The sequence below is a fragment of the Lissotriton vulgaris genome, chromosome 1_1, assembly GCF_964263255.1.
Source record: "Lissotriton vulgaris chromosome 1_1, aLisVul1.2, whole genome shotgun sequence".
Classification (NCBI taxonomy): domain Eukaryota; kingdom Metazoa; phylum Chordata; class Amphibia; order Caudata; family Salamandridae; genus Lissotriton; species Lissotriton vulgaris.
In genome coordinates this window covers 180,664,099-180,691,234 of record NC_141685.1, presented here as the reverse complement: position 1 = coordinate 180,691,234, position 27,136 = coordinate 180,664,099, and the positions used below count along the sequence as shown (strand labels likewise).

Below are 27,136 nucleotides of genomic sequence, written 5' to 3'. Positions count from 1 at the left end.
AGAGATGAGGTGTATTGTTGGTGAGTGGTAGTGAGGGAATTCATGGAGAAGGTGGAAATACTGTTGCACCGTGTGCGACCAGTGCTTGGACAAGCCCTGGCTGGGAGTGTTAACTCCCCCCCCCCCCCCCCCTGCCCCCCCCTCGCCGAAGTTCGGGTCTAGTGGATCCCCTGCTTCTGCCTATTATTTACATTTGTAGTGGGCTACTGTTACCAAAAGGTTTCCTGGGGCTAATAACCATCTGCCTGCAATGTGAGAGAGGGATCCGGGGTTGGGAGAGGAGAGAAGAGAGGGATGGAAGGAAGGGGGTGAGAGGAAAGGGGCATGGGTAAACTGCTTAACTCTGCACAAGACCACCACGGTTTGAATGCACCCTTGCTGCTCCTGGCCATGGCCAGGTGAGCTTCTAATGTGGCAGCGCGTATTCCTGCGGATTGGGAGGCCCTTCACAGAGGTTGACTAGACATCTTTCTGATGTTATTTGCTGTATTTTGGTTATAAACTGGTACTGATGGGGTGAAATCTTTCCTCAGTATTACTGTGTTTAAAAAAATTCTAAATAATAAAGCAATGCTACCCTTTTGTAGTTTGGTTTGCCCTGTTCCCATCATGCACTGGGACAGGAACAGACTAATTTGCATACAGCCAGGTTCTGAAACTGGGATGGTGCAGTGAGCTAAAAAACGGTGTTGGATCTAGCCCTGATCTCTTGACTGGGTGAGAGCTTTCTGCTTAATTCAGAGACTCTGTCCCTCACCACCCCTTGTTGTAAATATTTTTGTCCACCCTAAGCGTGGAAGGGTATTCTCAGATGTGAGACCCTTGCTCATTGCACCATCAGGATTCAAGCAAACCGGGCCGAAGACGGCTGTAATGCCAGAAACCGGTCCCCGGGAGCTTGTTTCCTTCCCAGTGTAAGAATTGGCTTTTGTAGTTTGGTTTGCCCTGTTCCCATCATGCACTGGGACAGGAACAGACTAATTTGCATACAGCCAGGTTCTGAAACTGGGATGGTGCAGTGAGCTAAAAAACGGTGTTGGATCTAGCCCTGATCTCTTGACTGGGTGAGAGCTTTCTGCTTAATTCAGAGACTCTGTCCCTCACCACCCCTTGTTGTAAATACCCCAAAATACGCAGCATCACAGAACATTATTTACATTTTCTACTCACACAATTTAGTGAAGCCTGTCGCATAATTTGGTCCTCACCTTCTTCATAACCTAGAGGTTTAGAAATTTTTGTCAGGAGGGGGTCCTTACGCTTGAAAATGTTGACAGGGGGGTCTCGGCATCCAAAAGTTTGAAGACCTCTGCTGTAGAGGAAGGTTAGTCTCATCCTCTTTCATTGGAGGAGAGGGCGTCATGAATACACGTGCATCTTTTGGACATAGTTAGCCCCACTTGTTGCCTGGAAAATATTGTGGGTTCAACTGGAAGTGCAAAGAGTCCCCTGCCAACCAGGTCCCCTGTGCCAGATCTCATTCCCTGAACCGTTCCCGTCATTTCCACAATTGGCACCCCTTTAGCTCACATTAGTTCCTAGTAAAAGTTACCCCTGGTACCAAGTGCCGTGTGGTTAAAAAGGGTCCCTAAGGGATGCAGCACAAATTATGCCACCCTAAGGGGTCCCTCACCTAGCACGGGCACACTGCCACAGCATCCTGAGTGTCTTGGTGCAGACAAAACTAAAGAGCCAACCTGTGTGCCATACCCATGAACCCTGATAGAGGAGCGTCTTACCCATATCTCAGGCAGTGAGTTAAAGTTCACAGATTTATATAGTGCAGCTCATTACCTGTGAGGGTTTCCAGACGCTGTCTATGGTCACGGGGTGATAAAGTGATTTGGCCAGAATCACAGGATGTCGCGCTGAAGCAGAGACTCAAACCCGGATCCCCAGTTACCGAGTCAGCAGCTCTGGCTGCTGCACCACATTCCCCCCTCCTGTGAGGGCATATCTGCATGAAATGCCCCTGATGCCCCTGCAATATCCTAGTCGATTCCTGGATATTGTAAGGGACCAGGGAAGTCATAGTAAGTGCATAGGCTGGACACTCGTCATTATGAGTTCGCAGCTCCATGATGGCCTCACTGAAATATGTGATGTTTGGCACCAAGCATCTCAACATAATAAACTTGTGCTGATTCCAGTGTCGATTTTATTAAAAATTGCACACAGAGGGCCCCTTAGATGGGTCCCCTGAAACCTACCAATCCTTAGTGTGGTCATTGGCTGGCCCGAGCCAGCCTGATACCACCAGAGTGTGTTCTGACCTCAGGGGAGAGTGCCTGTGCACTCTGAGGCTGAGAACTATGCCTTTCCTGGGTGGAGGGGTTCACATTTCCCACTGGACAGAAAGAGCCATCCGTGGTGGGAAGCTTCAGAGGTCTTGTGTCCTTTGTAATGCGACCCCAGTCTCTCCTGTTCGAAGGAGCTGGCCTCCATCCTGTCCTCACCCCCTTTTTGGCAGCAGGACAGGCCGGAAACCTTAGATAGAATAGGAGATGTGCCCCCCTCTGCCAACTCCACCTCTCGGGTGCTGGAGGCTAGGTCAAGTACACTTTTCAGTGCCCACCATCTTGAAGATGGTGGGACTAGTTCAATTAGGGCTAGGACTGTGTGCCCCTCTCACAGAAGGTGGGCATGTTAGATGGCCAAGGCACCCAGGCAAAGGGCCTATTGGACACTACCTGTCACTTCCTTGTTACACCCTTAAATCTAGTTTTAAGGTGACATCCCCAGTCCATGAACTTCAGTTCCTGACCACATAGTTCCCTCAAGCCGCTGTTACTTACCTGTAAGCAGCCTCTGTCCAATTGCCCCAGTCCCCCTTAGTCTGTATTGGGTTTCCAACCTTGAACTTGCACTTGCACCTGGGCGCCCACGTGCCGCTGGTGGTGCACTGTTGGTTCTGAACTGAACCTTGTCCAATACTAACCTTAACTTCCGAAGAATGGTCTTGTAAGTAGATGTTGCCTATACGTATGTTGAAGGTTTTCTTCACCCCATAGGTTAACATTGCAAAGTCTGAAAATTGCACTAATTGTCCACTTTTTATATTGAACAGTATTTCTATTGCAAAACGTATTTACTCAAGATTAAATTCTGTGATTCCGCAAAATAAATCTAACCAAGTGTCATTTTATAAATTGGTCTCAGATTTATTCATTGAGTGTGTGTCATTTATTGCACATGTGTGTACAACAGTGTGTCATTTATTGCACATGTGTGTACAATAAATGCTTAACACTACCCTCGCATACGTCTAACTGCTCCCCCACACTACCACAAAGAGCATTAGTATTATCTACTTTAGCCTCTGTAAAACCTCTGGGGATCCACTGGACTCTCGGCACACTATACCTCTTTTTGGTATAGTACAGTGAGAGCCGGCTCTCACATAAGAAACATATATTTAACTTCTAAATGACACCTTCAATTAGGACCATTAGTAAATACGTTCATGCAGAATTCAAAAGATCCTACTAGTAAGGATACCTGTGCAGTCATCCCCGTGACAGGAAAGACGAAATGGAAATGAATGAATAAAATGCTTTAGGAAGCTAAGCATTCTTTTTTTTCTTTTTCTTTTTTTTTAAAACTCTTTTTATTGATTTTTCAAAAAGAAAACCATCACAAACATGGTGCACATATAATCATACACTTATAGCATCCTCAATGTTTCAATACTACACGAGCAACTGTCACTAACATACATGACTATACTGTAGTACAATGTTCAATGATATTATAATAACACACATAACTTTATCATCATACATTTTCAGTACTTGAGGGACATTAGGGGATAGTTCCAGGAGGGGGGTGCTTTGTCATATATAAAGAAAAAAAGCTAGGTGGGGAGAAGACAGAATAAGCAGGGAGGTCCTCCCTCACAACCTTGCAGGGCATCAGTCGGTCAGATCTTAATTACCCAATCATCCATTTGCTAGCCTTCTACCCCATAGGGTATGTCTAGATATATCTAATACCTGGAATTCCACAGTTTCATAAACCAGTCCTTGTTTTTCAATTGACTTATTCCTTCACAGTAGAACTAGTCTGCGGTTGCGACAATAAGTAATATTGCAGCGGTGCCCAGATGTCACTGGGCCTAGACGCAGTTGGTAGAAGTTTCACATAGGTCGACAACTGCTCCTGGCAATATATTAAATCCTTAAACCATATCTTAAACTTAGGCGCCCTACCTCTCCCCCATCGGCATGCTACTCTTCTTTTAGCCAGGAGCAGCGCCAAGGCAACAAATTTACGGTGTTCCGGCCGTAGACTTTTCTACATATCCCAGCAAGGCCATCAGCGGCAACATATCAATCTGGTAATCTATCATAGTGGACAGTGCTTGGAAAACATGCGTCCAATACTCATTCACCGTTGGACAGCTCCATGCCAGATGTAGGAAATCGGCGCCTTCAGCGTGACATCTATCACAAGAATTCGACTCCCGAAGTTTGTACCTATGCAGTCTGGCTGGTGTATAATACAATCGATGCAGGAATTTATAGTGGATAATCCATAGCCTACTACTAGCTGAGATTCTTTCAGTCTGTAGTGAGCAGAACTCCCATTGTTTGTCCGTTAGTAGCATATTCAGTTCACTATCCCATCTCTCCCTTGCCCCTGAAGCTTTCACAATTTTTTGTGTATGTATTGCCTTATATAGTATAGACACCAGGTGTTTGGCTCCCTTGTTCTGCAGTGTCAGATGTAGTGGTATGAAAGTCGGTGTTCCGCAGGGAAATCAGGCGTTACAGAGCGAATTCTCTGCCGTAATCGAATGTACAGGAAGGTATCCAGTGGAGATTGTGTTATATTCTGGAATACATGTTCTACCGAGCGAAATTTGCCCTAGTGGTACATGTCTCCCCACGTCTGTATCCGAGTTAGTGCCTGAAACCTATATAAGAGTGTCTCCTGTAGTAGAGGCATGGTGGGATGATACACTAATGGTAGAAGTGGAGAATAAAGTATTGTACTCACATGTGCCCAGGCAGGCACCGTGCAACTCACCGTAGTTGGCTCTTTATCCCGCGTTGGGACCGTTGTGTATACAGCCCCCTCAATGGGGATAGGTAAGGGTAGCCTATGTTCCGCTGCCACCTGGGGCATAAAGCGTGGTTGATGTATCCAGAAATGGGCATAATGTGCTTGCGCACTGTAATAATATAATTCAAAATTAGGTACTCCGAACCCTCCTTGCGAATATGGCCTTGTTAACATGTTCCATTGTAGTCTTGCGACTTTACCCCCTCACACTAGTCGTGTCAGTTCTGATCTCAGTTGTTTAAAAAAGAACGTTCCCGGGTGGAAAGGTATATTAAGTAACGGGTAAAGTAACTGCGGCAATATGACCATCTTAATTAAAGACACTCGGCCAGCCATAGAAAGAGGGAGGGTGATCCATCTTGATATATTATCTGTGATGCGCATCAGACTAGTACCATAACTGAGACGCATCAATTCCTCTCTCTTCCTCTTCACGCGAATACCCAAATATTTCAATTCGTCATCACACCATGCCATTGGGTAATCTAAGGGAAAGCGGCTTGTTGAGTCCGTAAGGGGAAAGATGCAGGATTTTCCCCAATTAATCTGGATTCCCGAGAGCCTACCAAACACTATGAATCCTCTAAGGATGATATTCAGATTCTGTTGGGGGTCACGTATATAGAGTGTGATGTCGTCCGCGTAAAGGGAAACTAAGATATGCCTCGTATTACATTGCAGTGCCTTGTGCCGATGTCGCTGTCGCAATTTAGCCGCCAGTGGTTCCACGGCTATTGCGAATAAGAGGGGCGATAAGGGGGAGCCCTGCCTAGTACCTCTCGTTATCGAGAAACTCTCTGAGGTTTTACCATTAATGACCACTTTAGCCGTGGGTGAACAATATAATAATCGTATCCAGGATAGGAATAGGGGGGGGAATCCCATACGGGACATTACGTCAAAAATGTAGTCTCCTTCGATGGAGTCAAAAGCCTTTGTGGCATCCAGAAAAACCGCCGCTAAAGGCAACTCCGAAGATACATTATTCAAGATTGTGAATAGGGTCCTTAGGTTATGAGATGTTGCACGCCCGACTGGTCAGGCAATATTTAATGCTCCATGAGTAGACCAAGGCGGGTAGCTATGAGCTTAACCAAAATTTTTACATCGCAGTTGAGCAGCGACAGTGGTCTATAGGTGTCTTGGCAGGGTTTTTGGCTCTATTTAGCAGTGATATAGACTTTAATCTTGCTCACATCTAGGATAGGTATTCTTAGCTTGTGTTGGCCCTTTTAAGCCCTTTTTACAGACCTAAAAGAGGATAGCTGCTTAATATGATGATAGATCCCTTATTCTTGACTCTAACCTGTCTATTGCCTATTGGCTTTGACATACTTGACACATTGGTATGGTTTATGTAGGTATTCTGACAGAGCTAAGGGGTATTTCATCCCTTTCAGGCCTACAGGCCTAGAACTAGAGGGACTCCATCTTGATGGAGCTGAGAGGCTTTTTAGAGTAAAGGTAAAGTTTATAGTTAAAGCTGTTGTTCGCCCTAAGCGAACCGGAGAGAACCGGCCAGAGCTGAATCTAATCAGGAATTGTTCCCGGGCTCAGGTCTCTAGACGAAACAAGCAGACTGGTCACTGTGAGAGCGTCTAGCGCAAGGAGCCTGGTGCATGGGATTGGTGGGAGGAAGCTGCTGGCTGGAACTTTCCATGAGGAAACAGCATTCTATATCAGTGAAGTGCAGAGGCGGAGTCAGGCAGTCGAGTGGAGTTGGCGGAGCCAGAGAGTCGAGTGAAATTGGAGGAGCGGAGAGGAGTCAAGCTGGAGTGGTAGAAGAGTGAGGAGCTGTTGGAGTAGGAGAGAGAGAGAGGGTTCAAGCTAGAGAGAGCTGAGTTGAATTGAAGGAGCAGAGAGTGTTGGTAGAGTTGGAGGAGTGGAATTGCAAGAGGAGAAGAGACAGGACATGCTTGAAACAGAGAGAAGACAAACAGACAGTCAGTGAGCTGGAACTGAAGGAAGCAGTCAGAAGCAGTTACTTATCAGGAGGAGGTGTGAATAGCTGGAGTCTGAAGTAATGCCTTTTAGAAGAGACGGAGGAGAGATCGTGGACTAACCTGTGGGAGCAGCTGGAGTTAATTGGACATTGGCACAGAGACAGTTAAAACAGAGTGAACAAGCTAGTGGAATGAAGAGCATCAGAGCGGCAGAAACCATTAGATTGAAGCTGGAAGGTGGAGACAGTTCGTGGGGGAGAGGAGTCCAGTGCAAAGTGATCAGCGCAGAGGTGTATCCAAGAGTGCAGGAGAGAGAGAGAGTCTGAGATGAGCCAAGGCACAGACGAGAGAGGAACCCAGATGACAGCTAGAACAAGACTTCACACTAATCAGGTGATATCGGTCCTGTCATATTAGTTTACTTTACACTTACATCTTAATCTTGTCTTTATTCCCTAGGCTATTGTATTGCTAATCCTTTTCCTTGCAGCGGTGTGTTCTATCTATAGTCTTTGTCAGTTACATGTGGATGTGTCCATTATAATACAAATCTGTGTAGGTGTTTATATTGTTAATAAAACCCCCAGTTTTTAGTGAACTGAAATGTGCCTTGTATTCTTGTTCAATCCGGGTAAATGTATCTCCTAGTTGGTTGTTGTTTATATGAACGGATGATTAATCCCGATCAGGTAAGTAGTGATCAAATAAATAGGGAGCGAGTGAACCTTTGATGCCAAGAATAAGAGGTACATTATATTAATTGGCTAACTCCTAATATTGTAGTAGCAAGCCCTTAGTGAATAGGGAGAGAGAGACTTCCCAATATATAACTGAAGGTGTTCATAGGAATGTGGTCGTCGTTGATATACGGCGTTAGTGAGAGCGTTGGGGTGGATTACCAACGTGTATACCCACAGGATTGTGGCTTGTGTAAGTGAGAGCGTTGGGGGGGATTACCAACGTGGAGGTTTGCCGGATTGTAAACCGTTTGGAAAAGAGAGCATTGGGTTCTGCAGGCCCATGTGTAGACACACCGGATTGTGTGTCATATCTGCCCTGGGGTAGATTAGTCTGGGTCTGAGTGGCCGCGAGACTATAGGGTATGAGTGTGGTGTAAGGCATGGATATCCTTAGTAATCAGTGAGTATTCTTAGTATCCCTATAGATTTAGTGGTGTTTCTGATAATATGAGCTTGTATATTGCGAGTTCCCCATCCTCAGGTAGGTACCCAGGTGCCTGGATAGATGGTCCTGAGGAGGGATGTGGTTACGTTCTGGCTGGGTTGGAGGGGCCCCTAGGGGCTGATCCCATCTAATCAGAAAATCCGGCCATAACAATAGGAATCGCAATTGTGTGGCTCCTTCCCTGGCTCTAAAAGTGAAATGATAATTGCTTCCCTCATAGAGGGGGGAAGATGGCCTACTTCCAAGGCGTCTTCATATACCTCGCGCAGTATGGGGGCCATCAAGTCGATATAAGTTTTATATAACTCAACAGGGATACCATCCGATCCTGCAGCCTTACCCGCCTGCATATGCATGATGGCATCCCGGACTTCATCAAGTTCGAACGAAGCACACAGGAATTTTCTGTTGTACGTCGCTCAACAAACCCAGCGATACGTCCCCCAAATACTCATCTAGGTTAAGTGTCTCCGTTCTCGTGGTTGTATACAATGCCGTGTAGTGTGCAGTGAAGGTGTTGAGTATGTTGGCGGTGTCCCTGTACATGACGCCATCTAAACCCTCCAACTCCAGTATTATATTCTGACTGCGTAATCTCCTGATTGTCTCCGCCTATGCCTTCCCTGGTCTCTCCCCCTCGCCATAGCGGCGGGCTGTCCAATACCGCCCTCAACATTTTGCCTCTCTATAAGCCTCTTCCGTATAAGCTGTGAGTTTGGTGCGGAATTGAGATTGAGTTATGCCATCTGGTCTTATTGCCAATTTTTCCTCCAAAGTTTTGAGTTCGGACTCAAGCGTGCGGAGTGTATTCATAATATCTTTAAGTACCCCAGCTCCTTTCGCAATACAAAAGCCGCGCAACGTCACCTTAAACGCCTCCCATACAATTTCCACACTGTCAACCGAGTCTTTGTTACGTAGTCTGTAATTTCCCCCCTAAGTTCTTCCTGGAACACAGTGTCTAACAATATAGTAGGCTGCAATCTCCACCTGTTCCTCGGGGGATCATAGTTTGCAGAAGACAGGGTAAGCCGGACCGGCGAGTGGTCCGAGTAAGTCCTGGCCAGGTGTTTCACTTGCATAATAGCCGGACATAGCTCAATGCTCAGGAATATGTAGTCTAGCCGCGCCCATGTTGGTGCGTGCGCGGTAAAATGAGTACCCTCTAGGTCATTGGGGTGTAAGTGCCTCCACGCATCTGTCATATTGTGGTCAGTTAATATGAGTGGAGCGTGGCGCGGGCCTTGGTATAATGGGGAGCAGGATGAGATCTATCAATTTCCGGGGTACGCACAATGTTTAAGTCCCCACCCCATACGATATGGTTGGAGCCAATATCAACAATCTTTGCCCATACTTCCGTGAAGAATTGCGGGTCATCTACATTTGGACCATAGCAGCAGGCTAACGTGACTGAGTCCGACCCCAGCCTGCCCCAGGCCAAACAGTATCTCCCCTGGTCATCCCATGTAGCTCCCACTAACGTAAATGGCGTGTTCTTTTTAATCAGAATCACCCCTCCTCTAGCATAAGAGGAAAAGGAAGAGAATATCCTGTGGGCCGCCCACTTACATGCAGATGTGTTAGGGCACCTCGGGTCAAAGTGCGTCTCTTGCAGCATCGCCACATGAACCTGGTGCCTGTCAAGATAGGACAGTATGTGGCGTCTTTTACGCGGATCCCCCAGCCCCCATATGTTCCACATCAGAATATTCAATGTTGTGCTATTAGTGGAGGACATGGGTCAGGCAGTTCATATACCTAAAGTAGTCTATTAGAAGGCAGCATTTCAGTTTCGAGCATGTAACCCATACCCTGTCAGCCTCTACAGTACCAATTTGACAAATAAATCGCATAGTGACAATGCATCGTCTATGTAATCTTAACAACCAAACAAGAAGATCAATCAGAAACAAGGAAATTATTCTTTTCTCCGAGTCGTGTATCGACACCCATGTGCACCAAACAACCCCTCCATCCACCCCCCCAGACAGCCCACCCACTGAAGCAACCCAATCTTGCCAGCATCCTGATCCCACCCCCCACGTCATCCCTCAACTTCAACATACCCCATCTCATCGTCCCCTCACCTATTGTGTGACATACTGCCGTTGGGGAATACCCATTTGGGGACATTTCTAGATAGCAGCGCAATACCCCTACCCCTCCCCCCTCCCGAATCCACTCTATGATGGTATGACAGGCCTTGGAATGGGGGAAAACGGTGCTTGGGACGTTCATAACATATGCAAATGAGTCAATTGAAAGGCCTCACCGGTCTGCAGGTGGCTCGAGTATTGCGATAAATCTGCCCTCCAGAGGCATCCTGCATTATAGAACCATAGTCCTAATCAACGTGGTCATTCCACCTCTGCATTGTCTTCAACGTGATCCGAACTCTGCGGGGGTCCTTGCGCTCCTCCCCCTCTGTTCGTACGCCTCACAGTTCGTAGGAAATCTTCAACCTTCTGGGGGTTTGTGAAGAATCTGTTTCCCTTGGTGCGTCACCCTGAGTTTTGCGAATGCATAGTCTATCTGCGCTGTGTGTAGCTTCCTCTTGACGTCTAGAAACTTTCGTTGTTCCTCTGCACAAGGGGTGTAAAATCAGGGTAGATGGAAAAGGTGTTTCCCTCATATGACTGCCTGCTTGTTGCGTGCCGCTCGGAGGGCCACGTCTCGATCTCGATAGTTTAATAATCTTGCAATAATGGGCCGTGGGGAGTTACCGGGTGTCAGCCTCGGTCCAAGTGACCTATGTGCTCTTTCTACAATGAACTGGGAGGAGAAAGCTTCCTGTCCAATGGTTGCCAGCAGTAATTTCTCTACATATTCCTCCATGCGACCAGTGTTTGTCGATTCCGGTATGCCTATGACGCGGATGTTATTGCGCCGGCTGCGCTCTTCCAAATCTTCGTTTTTGGCCGCTATCGTACGCAACACATTATCCATTTTCGTGAGCTGCATTGTGTGGTGGGCAGTGACATCATAAACGTCAGCCATGCGGCGTGCCGCTTCTTTAAGCCTGTCTTCGTGCCCGTCCAGTTTATGCGCAATGGCGTCCATCCTGGACGACATGCGGTCCACCTTGTCCACCACTGTCGCAAACCCCTGCCGTATCTCCTGTAAGATATCATTCATGTCCGACATCTGCGCGCCAGTACCGCCACTGCCATGCGCCATAGTTTCTTGTTCTGGCTCTTCCTCCGCAGTTTTTGTCCCTTTCTTTGTCCGCCTCAAAGTTCAATTTGAGTTCCCTGTTATCCGGTTTCCCCATATTGCAATGAAGATGTATCTTCTATGGTCTACAGACGTGGTTCTCAGTAGGTCCTCTCCCCACTGGCTCTCGCGGTGTTGGCAGCCTCAAGCTTATGCAGAGACGTCCTGCGCTCTTAGTATCTTACCAGCAACGTGGCCCATAATTTAAAGCGATGTACCTTGGCGCATGTCGCTCTAGCCTTGTTGCTCACCGTCGCCACTGCTCTTCTGTCTCTCAGGCACATCCACTCACGTAGCTCCAGACTGATCAAGGTGCAGTGATCGTCTCTTGTCGTTTCACTGGGTCCCGCAATTGCCAGCCGTCTGGTCTGGAAGTCACCACTTCCCAAGGAGTTTCCTATAATGGACTACGGTGTAAGCTGCAGGGCTGGCCCCCGTGCTCTCGCAAACGTAGCGCCTCTTTGCGCCCCGCAATGATATTCACACTGCCAGGCGGTGGGAGGAGGGGGGCGTGCGGCACCCTACCGTCTCCTGTGCACTGCTCTAGTGGCTTTCGCACTGCTGGCACCCTCACTACCCGATGGCAGCAAACTCTTGTCTGGAGGCGTCGCGCCTCTCTTATTCTGGCCACATAACGTCGCACCTCTGCAGGGCCTACCGCTTCCGTGGTGGGCACAACCCTGCCCTACTCCGGTCGTTCCAACACCGATGCTTCTGCTCCAACAACTCCTCCGGGTAGCGTACTGTTTTATAGTCGGTCGCCGGACGTGTGGCCTAGCAGCCGCGTGTGAAGCCTCGGTGTCGCGCAGTTACCGTGGCCGAATTTCAGCCCCACTCTGTGCTTGCAGTCTCACCGGTCCCAGCTTCCGATGTCCGCCACACCCACAGCAATCTCCGATCTCCCTCAAACTTTCACCGAGTGTGCATGAAGACCAGTTCTTCCCGCCACTAAAGTTTCAGCTAACGTTGTGCACATTTGCATAGGATAGTTGGAGGATAATAGTCCCAAGAAGCAGGAGCCTCAAACTCAGCGCGGCCATGCTGCTTGCGCGCCCTCTAGCGCCCCCGAGGCTAAGCATTCTTACATAAAGAAATGAATGAAAGATAAGCCAGGAATAGAGAGAAACAGAAAAAGAAATAAGAAAGAGAAAAAAAAGAGTAAAATAAAGAAAATAAAAACAAGGGAAATAGAAAGTACGAAAGAAAGAAATGAGGCTCCCATATATTATATTCAGTGGTGCTTGTAATACGGCGGCCAGGATATCCGTCACGTTTGTGTCCAAGGCCAGCGAACTCTGAATCAGGCTATTGACACTTTGCAATGTTACTGCTGTTAATTGTGCACCATTACTTCCTCAGAAGTCACGGGCAAGAGACACCTGGTCACCTGTCACATACTTTTTATAATTAAAAGGGTGTGACAAGACCACATAACACTGCATAAACAACAAGTGCAGATTAAACCGCAGGGTTCAAATAAACCCACACACACACACCGTAAGATTAAACCAGTACTTCAATCATAAGCCTCAATAACAGGTACATCATAGAAAGACTGATGGACATAATGAAGCAGACCTAGAGATACATGCATAGCACAGACAAGATAAAGGTCTTGATTTAGAGTTTGGCGAGCAGGGTACTCCTTCACAAGCATGGTGGAGTATCCCGTCCAACAAACGGATGGTCTGCCTGTAAATATATCGGTCGACCATTCCTTTTTAGATCAAGCAGTCTGATGTATTTTTCTCTTATTCAGGACCAACCAGGGAATACCGGTCAGTTAAATTAATCAGGGAGACAGTTCCAAGGGTGTTAGGGTGATTAGTTATTGGTTTTTAAAAACAAACTCCAGCTTTGGAAGCTTGTTCTTGAAAAACATAAAAGTTTTGGTGAATGGCCGCCTGAAACATCCCCAAGGGATCTAGAGAATATTAGCTCAACGTCTTATAGATGGTTGAGATTGCTTTTTTGGTCAGGGGATTGGTTAGCAGCTGGTCCTCCAGTGGGGATGCATCAGGCAACTACCCCCCGTCCCAGATGTGACCTTGCTGAGCGTGACCCACCTGCAAATTTCAGAATCGTTTTTAGTCACCTAATTCATACCTTTGTTGTAGGATCGTGAAGCACACAATCGCCTGTCCCCTCCACACATCGACCGGCCCCTCTAAGCTAATCAATCCCCATTTTGTAAAGCCCTGCAATCCTCCCACTGTACTTAAGACACAGCCTGACAGGCACCTGAGTACTTTGTAGAGCACTTTATTCGTTGGTAACAGAGGGCTTTGAACTGGGGTATAAAAGAGGGATAGATGGTCCCACTTTTTTTTTGTTTTTTTTTTGCGTAAGACCTTTATTAACATAAAGCAGAATACACAGCATGAGCCTACAACCCTGAGGCCGGCTCGCCATTTCACCATGTTAGATCAGTACAATCATAGATAACTATGTAGAGCCACATGTTGGCGGAAGATAGAACCATCCGGTATTCTCCAGTCAGGGCACGCATTTTACAATCGACATGAGTCTTACATTTTGTAATTTTATCAACCGAACTCTAACTTCCCCAACTTAAGACCTCTCATTGCTCTCATTTACATCCTATACAGTGAGCTAAGCATTGTTCCGTAATTCCCTCCAATTTGTCTTCAGGGGCCATAACCTCACGGCAGTCATTCACCTCACAGCGTCACCCGCACATCAACTAATCCTCCCCATTCTCCTGTAAGGAATTCAGATAGTCCGTCAAAAAGCACCACACATCCTTAGGCCTAGATTTAACAGGCAAGTCCTCCTCATACGTTTGTAGTTTATCCCTACAAGTAGACATGCTATGCATCCACACCTTTGCAGTCGGTACCTTACGGCTGTGCCAGCATTGTGCCACCTGTCTTTTGGCTAACAGGAGTGCGATAGCACAGAATTTGCGCTTCAGCGCTCTGAATTGGGGTAAAAATACCGAGCAGGCAGATCTGTGGTGTGCAGTGCACCTCGTCTTCTAACATGACCGATAACGCGGCAGTGACCTCCTCCCAGTAACTCGCTACACGCTCACACTTCCATGCTAAATGTACAAAGTCCGCCCCATCCCTGTTGCAGCGCTTACATTTGTCTTCCTCTTGAAGCCCGTATCTGCGCATTTTCACCGGTGTGTAATAGCTTTGGTGGATGAACTTGAAATGGATAATCCTCAGATTCCCGTTTGGTGTCAGTATCTGTGTTAGTGCGCATGAACTGTACCATTCTACCTCTGTCAGTGGAGCATCCAGTAGTGCATCCCACCTTTCCTTGGCTTTAAGTGTGTGGCCTGCTATGTCCGATTGTGCAGCAGTGTAAAGTTTGGATACCAAGTGAGACAGATCACTCGTGGTGATCAGCATTTGTAATGGCGCTAGTGTTTCCGGCTCCTCCGGGAATGAAGGGTAATGGCCTTTCAATGCCCTTGTCAATCTGTAATATGTGAAGCGGAACATAAGAGTCTGATTTTGTATATAATCCAAATTATCAAGTTCTATAAACGTGCCTCCCTGAAATACGTCGCTCATTTTGTCGATCCCAGCACTGGACAGTAGCGACATCCCCACTTTCTCGCTAGTGACTGATAGAGCCTGATGGTGCTGTAGCGGCATGTTCGGTGCATATAATGGGGTCTTGTGGGCCAATTGTCCTAGTTTATTCCATGCCTTGATCGTGGTGTCTACCGTGTTTATGTCTTTTGAATGGAGCGGGGGTCTAGTGTGTGACAATATCGCCGATAGGGGGACTGGATGGGCATCTCCCTCCTCAATGGCCACGTGTGTAACGTAGGGGACCTCATGGTACCAGTACGCTGCGTACTGTGCCTGGGCACAGAGGTAATATAGGAGAAAATCGGGCACCCCGAAACCGCCCTTTGCTACCGGAAGCGTTAGGGTCTGTAGTTCAATGCGAGCCTGTTTACCCGCCCAGATCAAGGTTAGTACTAGCGATTTTATGCGCCTAAAGACCTCCCGTGTTGGCGTGATGGGAATGTTGTTAAATAGATATAACAACTTAGGTAAGATGTTCATTTTGACGATCGCTATTCGATCAGCTATGGATAATGGCAGGTGTATCCAGCGACGGACGTTATCTTCCAGTTTGGTGATTACCACTCCATAATTCGCACGCATGACTTTGTCCGGGTCCCTATGGAACATGACACCTAGATAGCGTATTGGGTCCCGCTGCCACTCTAGTGGATAATCTAGTGCAAAGGAATCAGTGGAATCGGTAAGGGGTATTAGTGAGGACTTGGACCAGTTTATCGCCAACCCCGAATGGCCCCCAAATCGGATGTACTCCCTGAGGAGCGGGTTCAGATGCGTTTCTGGATCGCGAACATAAAGCAACATGTCGTCCGCGTAGAGTGATATGTGCAGTGGTCTGGACACAAATTGCAACGCCGATTCCCTGTAATTTTGACGCACTATGCACGCCAGTGGCTCCAACGCCAGTGCGAATAGCAGGGGTGACAGGGGGCAACCCTGTCTTGTTCCCCGGCCAATGTCAAACGGGGCCGAAACGTACCCATTTATCCGGACCCTCGCACACGGTTTGGTATACAACAAGGAGATCCACTGAACAAATCTTTTAGGAAAACCCATCCTATTAAGGACGGTCAACATGTAACGCCATTCGATTGAATCAAACGCTTTGGCGGCGTCGAGTAGTACAGCCACAGCTTTAACCGAGGGTTTTAGATAGTGCGCCAGAGCAAACAGGGACCTTGTGTTATGTGAGGTGGATCTTGTGGGGACGAACCCCGCTTGGTCCGGGAGCACTAGGCGAGTCATCAGGGGGGACAATCTGACAGCTAGCAACTTTGCAAGTATTTTTGAGTCCACATTTATTAGGGATAGGGGCCTGTAGGAGTCGCAATTGTCTGGGTCTTTGGCCGGTTTGAGGAGTGCAATGATCATAGCTTCCCGCAGAGTGGGGGGGAGCAGCGAACCCTCAAAGGAGGTGCCATACATGTCCACCAAATATGGGGCAATGATATCCACAAGTTTCTTGTAAAATTCGGACGTGTATCCATCCGGGCCCGGCGCTTTACCATTTGGGAGCGATGCGATCACTTCATTGACCTCCTCTACCGTGATCGGCCGAGCCAGATATTCCCGATGGGCATCTGACAGCCAGCCAATCGCCACATCATGGAGGTATTCGTAAGTTTCCTCCGCTGTAGCTGTTGGTTGAGATTGGTATAGTGTGCTGTAAGAGTCTGCAAAACATTTGACTATGTCTGCCGAGTGCGTTTGAACTACACCTGCCCCTGATTTGACCCGAAGGATAGCCGAATGCCCCCGCCCTTCACATATTTTCCGCGCCAGTACACGCCCTGGCCTGCCCCCTTCTCCAAAAGCCCTGGCTGTATGTTTGCGATCTAGATATTTGATTTCTGACGCCAGGAAGTCGGCATGTTCTGTGTGTAAGTCTCGCAGTTGGGGTAATAACAGTATGTCCTGTGTGTTTTCATATTGCAGTTCAAGATCCCTCATCTGACCTTCGCAGCGGCGGATCTGGCTCCTGATGTCTTTGAGTACCCCTATGGTGGTGCCAATGCAGACGCCCCTGATCGTGGCCTTAAAGGCTTCCCAGAGTAGACATGGGTCGTCCGTAGTTTGAGAGTTATCAGCGAAGTAGTCCTTGATCGCCTTAGTCAGGGTGTCGACATATATAGGGTCCGTGAGGGCCTGGGAATTAAATCGCCAGTGAAAGGGGGGGGGTGTGTAGTGCGGAATGTCCAGCTGTAATAGAACCGGATTGTGGTCCGACAATGTGCGTGGGAGCACCTTTACCGTACGAGCCCATAGTGCAATATCCCTGGACCCTAGCCAATAGTCCAGTCTGGACCAGCTATTGTGTGATGCTGTGATGTGAGTAGCGCCAGGATCGGCAGTGTGTTGTAGTCTCCAGATATCTGCTAACGCTAGATCGCTCATCATGTGGTCTATCATAAGCCTCGCCTGCTTGTGTTGTTCCACTGATTGGGAAGACCGGTCCAGCCCGTCCCGCAGCGTTACGTTCCAGTCCCCCCCACATAAAATGTGTGTGCCAGTGTGGTTCTGCAAGTGTCCCCAGATTTCCCGATAAAAGTCAGGTGCATCAATGTTCGGGCCATATATGTTGAGGAGTGTTATGTGTTGCCCCCTAAGCTTGCCGGACACTAGCACGTATCTGCCAGCTGGGTCTTGTGTCACATGTCTCTCTTCGAAGTGTACCCCTTTCTTGACCAAGACGAGCACCCCCCGGGAATAGGAAGAATATGAGGCTCTGTAGGACGATCACGCCCATTTCGACCCCAATGTAGCGTGAGTATGCGGTGCCAGGTGCGATTCCTGCAGGAATGCAATGTCAATATTCCATCTGGTGAGACTGGCAAACACTTGCCTGATTTTCTGTGGGCGTGAGAACCCCCGTATATTCCACGTAAGGACGTTTAGCCCGTTCCTGCTGTCAGGTCTAGAGCCTGGCGTACCCATTTGATACAGTACCATTCATTCCTAAACACGCAAGCAGTCCGCCCCAATCCCGACCCCATCCAGCTCCATGATCACCACCTGCACACACAAGGCCCAGCAGGGCCAACATGTAGAATGTACTGGTTTGCAATACCTTCGGCCTTAGTAAACAGTTAAGCATCCCCCCTCCCCAAGTCCCTCCCACTCCAGCAACCCCAACCTGCCGAAGCCTCGCCCTCACAGAGCACAACTCCCTCAACAGTGTAACCAACAACTTGGTGCTCATAGCAAAACTTGTGTAGGGTTGTACCCTCATGGAGGACCGCTAGTGGCCCAGCACTTCACCCGATATACAGGTGCAGGCGACATTAACTTGAATCAAACTAAAACGCAAATTATGTGTCCATTAATCCACAAGCCCACATTCCCATTACCACCCCCGCACTGGATGTAGGCAGTGAAGCAGACCTAGAGAAAACATAACCCCATTCCACAATGCACAGACGCGTCGGGGAGGGGCCATTCCCATTTAATGCAGTGTATCTCTTTCCCCGCACTTAATAATTGTCCGGCCACACCCAATCTGGACCCCAGCAGCCTGTGCGGTCAAGACACCTCCATTAGTGCACATCTCGTAATATGGGACGGAGCACGACGTCCACTGTTCTGCGACCCTTTAGGTTGTCCCCCTTCCAGTTCTGAGGGCATGCGAGCACAGAGTACACAAAAAGACCCGACCCAGTGCCCTCATGAGCGGCAGGAGCAGTCGCAACATGGCCGTTGTTTCTGAAATCCCATGAGGAAGGCCTGGTAGCTTAGTACGGACATGAGTGCTTGCGATAGGTCAGGGCAGGATAGGGCTACAGTCACAGTTATTTCAGCCGCTCCCCACCCTTTCATCGCCCAATGCACAAATCAAAAATAAAACGCCAGCAGCTCACCTCAAGTAGTCCCTCATCAACAAACCTTGCATAGACAGCCGAAAGTGGCAGTGCAGCAGTACCTCGCGGTAATTTGTGCAGAAGTCTCTACCGCTGTGCGAAGTTTGAGTGTTCTAGGCGCCTCAGTCTGAGTCTCTGTTCTGGTCTCGTCTGGCTTCCGACCTCGCCTCCTGCTGTATTTTCATGACAAGTTCGAGGGCCGCCTTAGGTGTTGTTAGCACTATCGTCTGCTCCTTCCACACCACACGCAGCCGGGCAGGATACAACATGGAATACCCAACGTTTCATTCTTGCAGCTTGGCCTTCACCGCGGTGTATTCTCTACGTGCTTGCTGAACAGCGACCGTGTGATCTGGGTAGAATTCCAGAGTGTTGCCCTGGTGAATGATTTTGCCCTTCTCCCTTGCAATCCTGAGGATCACGTCTCTGTCCCTGTAATTTAGGATCCTCGCTACTATCGGTCGGGGCGTAGCACCTGGTGGTGGTTTGGGGCCTAGCGATCTATGGGCCTGTTCCACAATGAAGATCTGCGATAAGGCTTCCGCTCCAAAGATATCCCTACAGAGCCCTTCGACATACTGTTCCATGCGGCCTGTGTTGGTGGATTCTGGCAGGCCCGCTATTCGCACGTTATTGCGCCTTGAGCGCGCTTCCAAATCCTCCTCCTTTGCTTTTATTACCTCCAGGATGCGCTCCATTCCCGCGCATTTTGAGGTGGACGTGCGCGCCTCATCTTCGACCGCCGAGATCCTGGTTTCGGCTTCATCCAGTCGTTCGCCGTGCTTTTCTTGTCGGGCAGCCATGCCATCCATCCTGCACGTTAGATTGTCCAACTTCCCGTTGATGTCCTGTAGATTTGATTGAATCGCCAGCAGGATCTTTTCCATGTTGGTCGACGGTGGCGAGGCCGAGGACCCGCCGGCCTCCGTTGCGTCATCCACTGGCTTAGTCCCCTTCCTATTATCAAAGGAGAGTTTTGGCTGCTGTTTGTCTGGCTTGCCCATGGTGGCGGGCGGTGAAGGCACTTTACTCAACTGGGGTCTAGTCGCCCTCGTTACCCTGGTCGACGTCGCCGTGCTTCCGTTCTGGTGGTAGTCAGCAGATGCACTCGATGACTAGTTCGTTCCCACGGTAGCCCTCTCTGGTTGTAGTACTTCAGCAGGTCTATGGAAGCGATGTGCACTGGCCAGTGCCGCAGCGTTGAGGGACGAGGGAGATGGTTGCTTACGTGCCTGTGTGGATAGGGCGCCTCGCTGTTAGTCCATCCGGAGCCTCTGCCTCTTGTTCGCGTGGTTCCTTGCCCCCGATGCCTGTTCGCTCCCTAGTCCCCTGCGTCTTGATCTCCGAATCGGCGGACGTCAGAAGGCCTCCAATGCGCTGTGCCCAGATGTTATGCGCGCGGTAGTGTGCCCAGTCCTACTACCCGCCGGTCCGCCGTTAGGGCACCTCGTTATACGAGCTGGGGCCCGCCCGCGTTAGTCCGCCGAAATCGCCGTACCGGGAGGGGGTGCCGCCATCTTGTCAGGCAAACCAGTCAATGTGGAAGCGGACACCGCCGCTAGTGCACAGGCCTGCAGCGGTGCGGACGTGCTCCCTGGTCCTGGCGGTCCGTGAGCAAGGATGGGCGCTGATGTTGGGTTAAGCGGTTTGCCTGCTACCGCTCGTGCGTTGCTCGCGACATACCTCCGGTCGGCCGCCGGCCATTTTGTCAGGCAGTCCGGTGCGGGTTACAGCGACCTCGGTTTTTCTCCGCGATGCAGGGGAAGCGGCCGCCTCCGCAAACATCCAACTGTGCTCCACATCTTCCTGCACCTGATCGTGGTCGCGCAGGGTGGGTTGGTGGGGTTTTAGTGGCAATGAATCACATCGTGTGATATCGCCCGGCGGAGCTGCAGTTCAGGCAGCCATTCCGCTGTGCGCCCCCCTAGCGCCTCCTCATAGATGGTCCCACTTGTATAGACAACTGGCAGGCAGGAGATGCAGTTTACTCTGTCGCACTTTCACATTGCATTTATGCTAAGCACACCAACACCCTAAACACGCACTTGATGTTAGCGCAAAGTCTGGGCACAGGTATATAAATGGAGCATTACATGGGTGTGTCAGTAGGACGCCACTCCACTGACCACGATGCAAATATCTCATCAGGCTATTGATCCTTACATCAGGGTGCATTGCCACCACCGCTCTATCTGGTAAACCCATGACAGTCCTCTGCCTTAAATAAGGGCACACTTGGTGTGACCCTCCAGGTCCAAGATCTCTTATAGTCCCTTGTTAGAAGTTGCACAGTACTGGAGTGGCAGAAAAATCTCATGTAATTGTTTTGTGGTAGATTTATCCCAGTAACGTCCAGTTACAAGTTAGACGCCATGGACTGGGGAGTTGCCACAAGGAACAGATTCTCCTGCCTGTCAAACCACATGCCATTCACTATTTCATAGTGTTTTTCTGCTTTTATTTACCACTTGTTTTAAGCAGGTGGTCGATATATGCATGTGGTTGGTTGGGGGAGATGGGTGAAGCAGGGGAGGGAATAGGAAAGCATTTTCTAAAAGAGGGGAGAATTGTGTGTTTCTCCCAATTAGTAAAAAAACAGCATAAGTCTTGGCTGCTTCTGCAGCACCCAGAGTCTTGTGGGTCTTTTCAGTCTTATTTTTCTGTCTGGAAATAAATGGTGTCCTGTTTTTCTGCACGCGGTAAATCCAGGTGCAGAAAAGCCCAACAACTGATAATCAGGTGGAATAAAATGAACACATGAAAGTACGCCTTAATTTCATTGCCCTTGATTCATACTCTGGACCATAGTTGAGGAATAGGTCTAGGCATAGTCCTTGCAATACGAAATAGATTTGCGTGCGGCAGAGGCCAGAGCTCAAAAGTCAGGATACTAGATACAAGTAGGTGGTAACTCAGGGCAGGGCGAAACGCCTGTTGTCCATGGAGGGGAAATTCCCGTCCCAGAAATCTACATTAAAAATTAATTAATAGTATTCTTTTTTTAAATATCTGTTTGGTGCCAGTGCATATGACTTTAATTTCTGCCTTTGGGATTCTATGTTACAAGTCCATAAGGTACATGTATCCTTTGTGAGCTTAATACATTATACAAATCCTCACTCCTACATCCAAGTACTCTCAGGCTACCATTCTACACTCTGCCCTGTCTGAAAAACAGCTCAGCATTTTCAAAATTCTGCATTGATTTGGCTTGTAAGTTATTTTTGGGGAAATCTACATGTATTAACTATTTAATTTTAATACTATAGGTGATGGAAATTATGGACGAAGAAAGCAAGATTTAGCACAGGCAACTGAATGTCAGTGCCATAAGAAGGATTATTTTGAAAAACTGAAGCACATCCAGCCTTCTACGTTTAATCAATTTCCAAAACCTAGGTCTGGCGAGGAAGTGGGAGCTGAGGAAAGTACTATAACTGTAAGTGAAGTCTATAATTTTGCATTCCAGAGCAAAGCCATATCTGTTCACACAGCTTCGGAAATAATGCCAGAAAGACCAATCACAGCACCCTCATCTGAAATATTATCACAAAGACAAATTGCCTCAGCATAACTGAATAACGTTCATCTAAAGCATGTAATTCTAGAGAGGAAGCACACACTGCATAAAAGAAAGTTATAACAAAAGATTTCTTCTGCAGACCATCAAAGAAAAGACACTGAAAGAAGACTCCGAAGCTGATACGTTAACAACCAGAAGATTGGAAAATCACCTTTGTTCAACAACCGTTTTTAACCAGTTACGCAAGTTTGAGACTATCTGCCTCGGGATATAACACCACGACCCACTCTGCTCACTCTTGTGAAAACCTTAAAAATCCACCACTTTATTGTGTTCATGACCATCTCAGATTGTTTCCTTTTTATTGTGTACTGTTCTGTAATTCTATGTAAATCACCTCAACCTTATCTGTTGTGCAGGAGTGATATGTAAAACTGATTAAATTAGCACCGTTGCGCTATAGCTAATGTAAATAAATTCTCGTCTTCAGAACTACAAACTGTAACCTTACACCAAACAAAGAAAGGGTAAAAGGAGCTGATGTTCTGCGACTAATGATCCACAATGGTTCTGTGCATGTTTTAATGTCCTCAGTTACTGCCATTAAGTCAGTGCAAAAAGGGACTTCTCCGTTTAATCATTAAATATCAGACTAACACCTTATCACTGCATTGCTAAGAACCTATACAAATAGATTTGAGAAAAACTTCAGTCACAACATAAGTTGCTGCTGGAAAGGCTATAACCAAAAGACTGTTATCTGCTAGAAACATTTCAACATGTTTTAACGGGCTACATCCAGACATATTTTGCTCAATTCAAGTGTTAAGAAGATTACACACAATTTCTTTTAGAGATAAGTGCTGAACATTATCTAAACAAGCCCGACTCTAAAATCGGGTTCACTCTCACTGTGGCATATAAGCAAGCAAAAACTAAATGTAACTCTAGGAATACACCTTATAAAAAGACGAGCTGTGAGAACAAATTCAGTGTTCAAACCCGCCCCAATCAAAGCAAAATAACCCAAGTTGCAGAAAAAAGTTACCCGTGCCAAAAAAGATTCAGCCATAAATCTCATCTCACTGAAATTGAGAGAATGCACACTGGGAAAAACCTCTCTCAGTGCTCTGAATGCCAAACAAGTTTCAGCTGTAAATCTCATCTCACTGAGCATATGAGAATCCGCACTGGGGAAAAGCCTTATCAGTGCTCTGAATGCCAGAAAAGGTTTCGTTTAAGACAGATTCTATGGCGACATGCATTAACCCTCTCTGGGAAAAAACCTTACCAGTGCTCTGAATGCCAGAAATGTTTCAGTGACAAAAACAGTCTCACTCGGCATAGAAGAACCCACACTGGGGATAAACCTTATCAGTGCTCTGAATGCCAGAAATGTTTCAGTGTAAAAGGAGAACTCAACTGACATACAAAGATCCACACTGGGGAAAAATCTTATCAGTGCTCTGAATGCCAGAAATGTTTCAGTGTAAAAGGAGAACTCAACCGACATACAAAGATCCACACTGGGGAAAAACCTTATCAGTGCTCTGAATGCCAGGAATGTTTCAGTGTAAAAGGAGAACTCAACCGACATACAAAGATCCACACTGGGGAAAAATCTTATGAGTGCTCTGAATGCCAGAAATGTTTCAGTGTAAAAGGCAATCTCACTCAGCATATAAGAACCCACACTGGGGAAAAACCTTATCAGTGCTCTGAATGCAAGAAATGTTTCAGTGTAAAAGGAGAACTCAACCGACATACAAAGATCCACACTGGGGAAAAACCTTATCAGTGCTCTGAATGCCAGAAATGTTTCAGTGTAAAAAGAGATTTCACACGACATACAAAGATCCACACTGGGGATAAACCTTATCAGTGCACTGAATGCCAGAAATGTTTCAGTGTAAAAAGAGATTTCACACGACATACAAAGATCCACACTGGTGATAAACCTTATCAGTGCACTGAATGCCAGAAATGTTTCAGTGTAAAAGGAGAACTCAACCGACATACAAAGATTCATACTGGGGATAAACCTTATCAGTGCTCTGAATGCCAGAAATGTTTCAGTGTAAAAGGAGAACTCAACCGACATACAAAGATCCACACTGGGGAAAAACCTTATCAGTGCTCTGAATGCCAGAAAGGTTTCAGTGTAAAAAGAGATTTCACACGACATACAAAGATCCACACTGGGGATAAACCTTATCAGTGCACTGAATGCCAGAAATGTTTCAGTGTAAAAGGAGAACTCAACCGACATACAAAGATCCACACTGGGGAAAAACCTTACCAGTGCTCTGAATGCCAGAAATGTTTCAGTGTTGAAGGAGAACTCAACCGACATACAAAGATCCACACTGGGGAAAAACCTTACCAGTGCTCTGAATGCCAGAAATGTTTCAGTGTTGAAGGAGAACTCAACCGACATACAAAGATCCACACTGGGGAAAAACCTTACCAGTGCACTGAATGCCAGAAATGTTTCAGTGTAAAAAGAGATTTCACACGACATACAAAGATCCACACTGGGGAAAAATCTTATCAGTGCTCTGAATGCCAGAAATGTTTCAGTGTAAAAGGAGAACTCAACCGACATACAAAGATCCACACTGGGGAAAAACCTTATCAGTGCACTGAATGCCAGAAATGTTTCAGTGTAAAAGGAGAACTCAACCGACATACAAAGATCCACACTGGGGAAAAACCTTACCAGTGCTCTGAATGCCAGAAATGTTTCAGTGTTGAAGGAGAACTCAACCGACATACAAAGATCCACACTGGGGAAAAACCTTACCAGTGCTCTGAATGCCAGAAATGTTTCAGTGTTGAAGGAGAACTCAACCGACATACAAAGATCCACACTGGGGAAAAATCTTATCAGTGCTCTGAATGCCAGAAATGTTTCAGTGTAAAAGGAGAACTCAACCGACATACAAAGATCCACACTGGGGAAAAACCTTATCAGTGCACTGAATGCCAGAAATGTTTCAGTGTAAAAGGAGAACTCAACCGACATACAAAGATCCACACTGGGGAAAAACCTTACCAGTGCTCTGAATGCCAGAAATGTTTCAGTGTTGAAGGAGAACTCAACCGACATACAAAGATCCACACTGGGGAAAAACCTTACCAGTGCACTGAATGCCAGAAATGTTTCAGTGTAAAAAGAGATTTCACACGACATACAAAGATCCACACTGGGGAAAAATCTTATCAGTGCTCTGAATGCCAGAAATGTTTCAGTGTAAAAGGAGAACTCAACCGACATACAAAGATCCACACTGGGGAAAAACCTTATCAGTGCTCTGAATGCCAGAAATGTTTCAGTATAAAAAGAGATTTCACACGACATACAAAGATCCACACTGGGGAAAAACCTTTTCAGTGCACTGAATGCCAGAAATGTTTCAGTCTAAAAGGAGAACTCAACCGACATACAAAGATCCACACTGGGGAAAAACCTTACCAGTGCTCTGAATGCCAGAAATGTTTCCGTGACAAATTCAATCTCACTAAGCATATAAAAACCCACACTGGGGAAAAACCTTATCAGTGCTCTGAATGCCAGAAATGTTTCCGTGAAAGAATGGCTCTCGCTAAGCATGTAAGCATCCACAGAGAAAAACTTTATCCGTGCTCCGAAAGCCAAAGGTGTTTCAGCCAAAAATATCAACTCAATTGTCATATCAGAATCCACACTGGAGAAAAAAAATTATCAGTGCTCTAAATGTCAGAAAAGATTCAGAGGTAGAGATGGTTACAAGCGCCATAGGAAAACACACCATCAAAATAATTCAGTGCTCCGAATGCCAGAAAAGCATCCATTTTAAATGCAATCTCACCTACATGAGCAGACACACAGAGGGAAAAAACATTACCAATGCTGTGAATGCCAGAAATCCCTATTTTGATAGGCACAGCCTCACTAACCATAATCCACTCCATACTGATGAAAACCTTATGAGTGCTCTGAATGCCAGAAAAGCTGCAGAGAAAAACGCTATCTCACCATGAGAAACTCCACACTGGATAAAATCCGTATGCCATAAAAGCTTGAATCTTAAATGAGAATGTAAATGTGTGTATACTTGTAAAAGCGCACTGCCGCCCCATCTCAGGGCATCCTGGCGATGTATACCGCTGTGGAACCCTTCCTGGCTTTCCCTGTGAGATGCCCCCTCCTGATCACCCCCAAGGTGAAGCCAGGCATCCCAGCACTGTTGGGGCCATTGTGGAGATTAAGCAAGCCATTGCCCAGAGTTGCAGAGTGGGACCTATGATTAGAGTAGGCACCGAAGCGAGAATTATCGAGTCCGCGGACATTGAGTCCAAGACCCTGCCGCGTCGGGAATTGCACCCTGGTCCCGGGCCTGACCTCTGCTTCAGGGTCTGCCGCTTCTAACCAGTGAGCCACACTTCTAAAGACAGTGTTATGCTTCATGAGAGAGCCCACTCTGGGGAAAAACCTTATGAGTGCTCGAAATGCAAGCAACATTTTGGTTACAAATTACTTCTCACTTGACATTAGCGAACTCACACAGGGGAAAAAAGCCTTATGTGTGATCTGAATGTCAGATAAGGTTTAATCACGAATACAATGTCATTTCACATGAGAGAATTCACACTGGACTAAAGCCTTATACAGGAGGGGAAAGCCACAAACGTTATACTCAGAATGGAGATCTCACTAAACATGAGCAATGCATCCACATGAGGTGAAAAGTAAGGCGTATCTTGAGTTGCAGAAAAGCTTCTAACAACCTGACTTTACAT

At 47.2% G+C, this 27,136-nt stretch overlaps 1 protein-coding gene across 1 annotated transcript in view; it reads left to right on the top strand.

The window, feature by feature from the left end:
- Positions 1-23,531: 23,531 nt before the first annotated feature.
- Positions 23,532-27,136, top strand: part of LOC147738078 (uncharacterized) — a 50,868-nt gene continuing 47,263 nt past the window's right edge. The window contains 1 exon segment of the mRNA XM_086925025.1: positions 23,532-25,926. Coding sequence (XP_086781151.1) covers positions 23,532-25,926 — 2,395 coding nt within the window.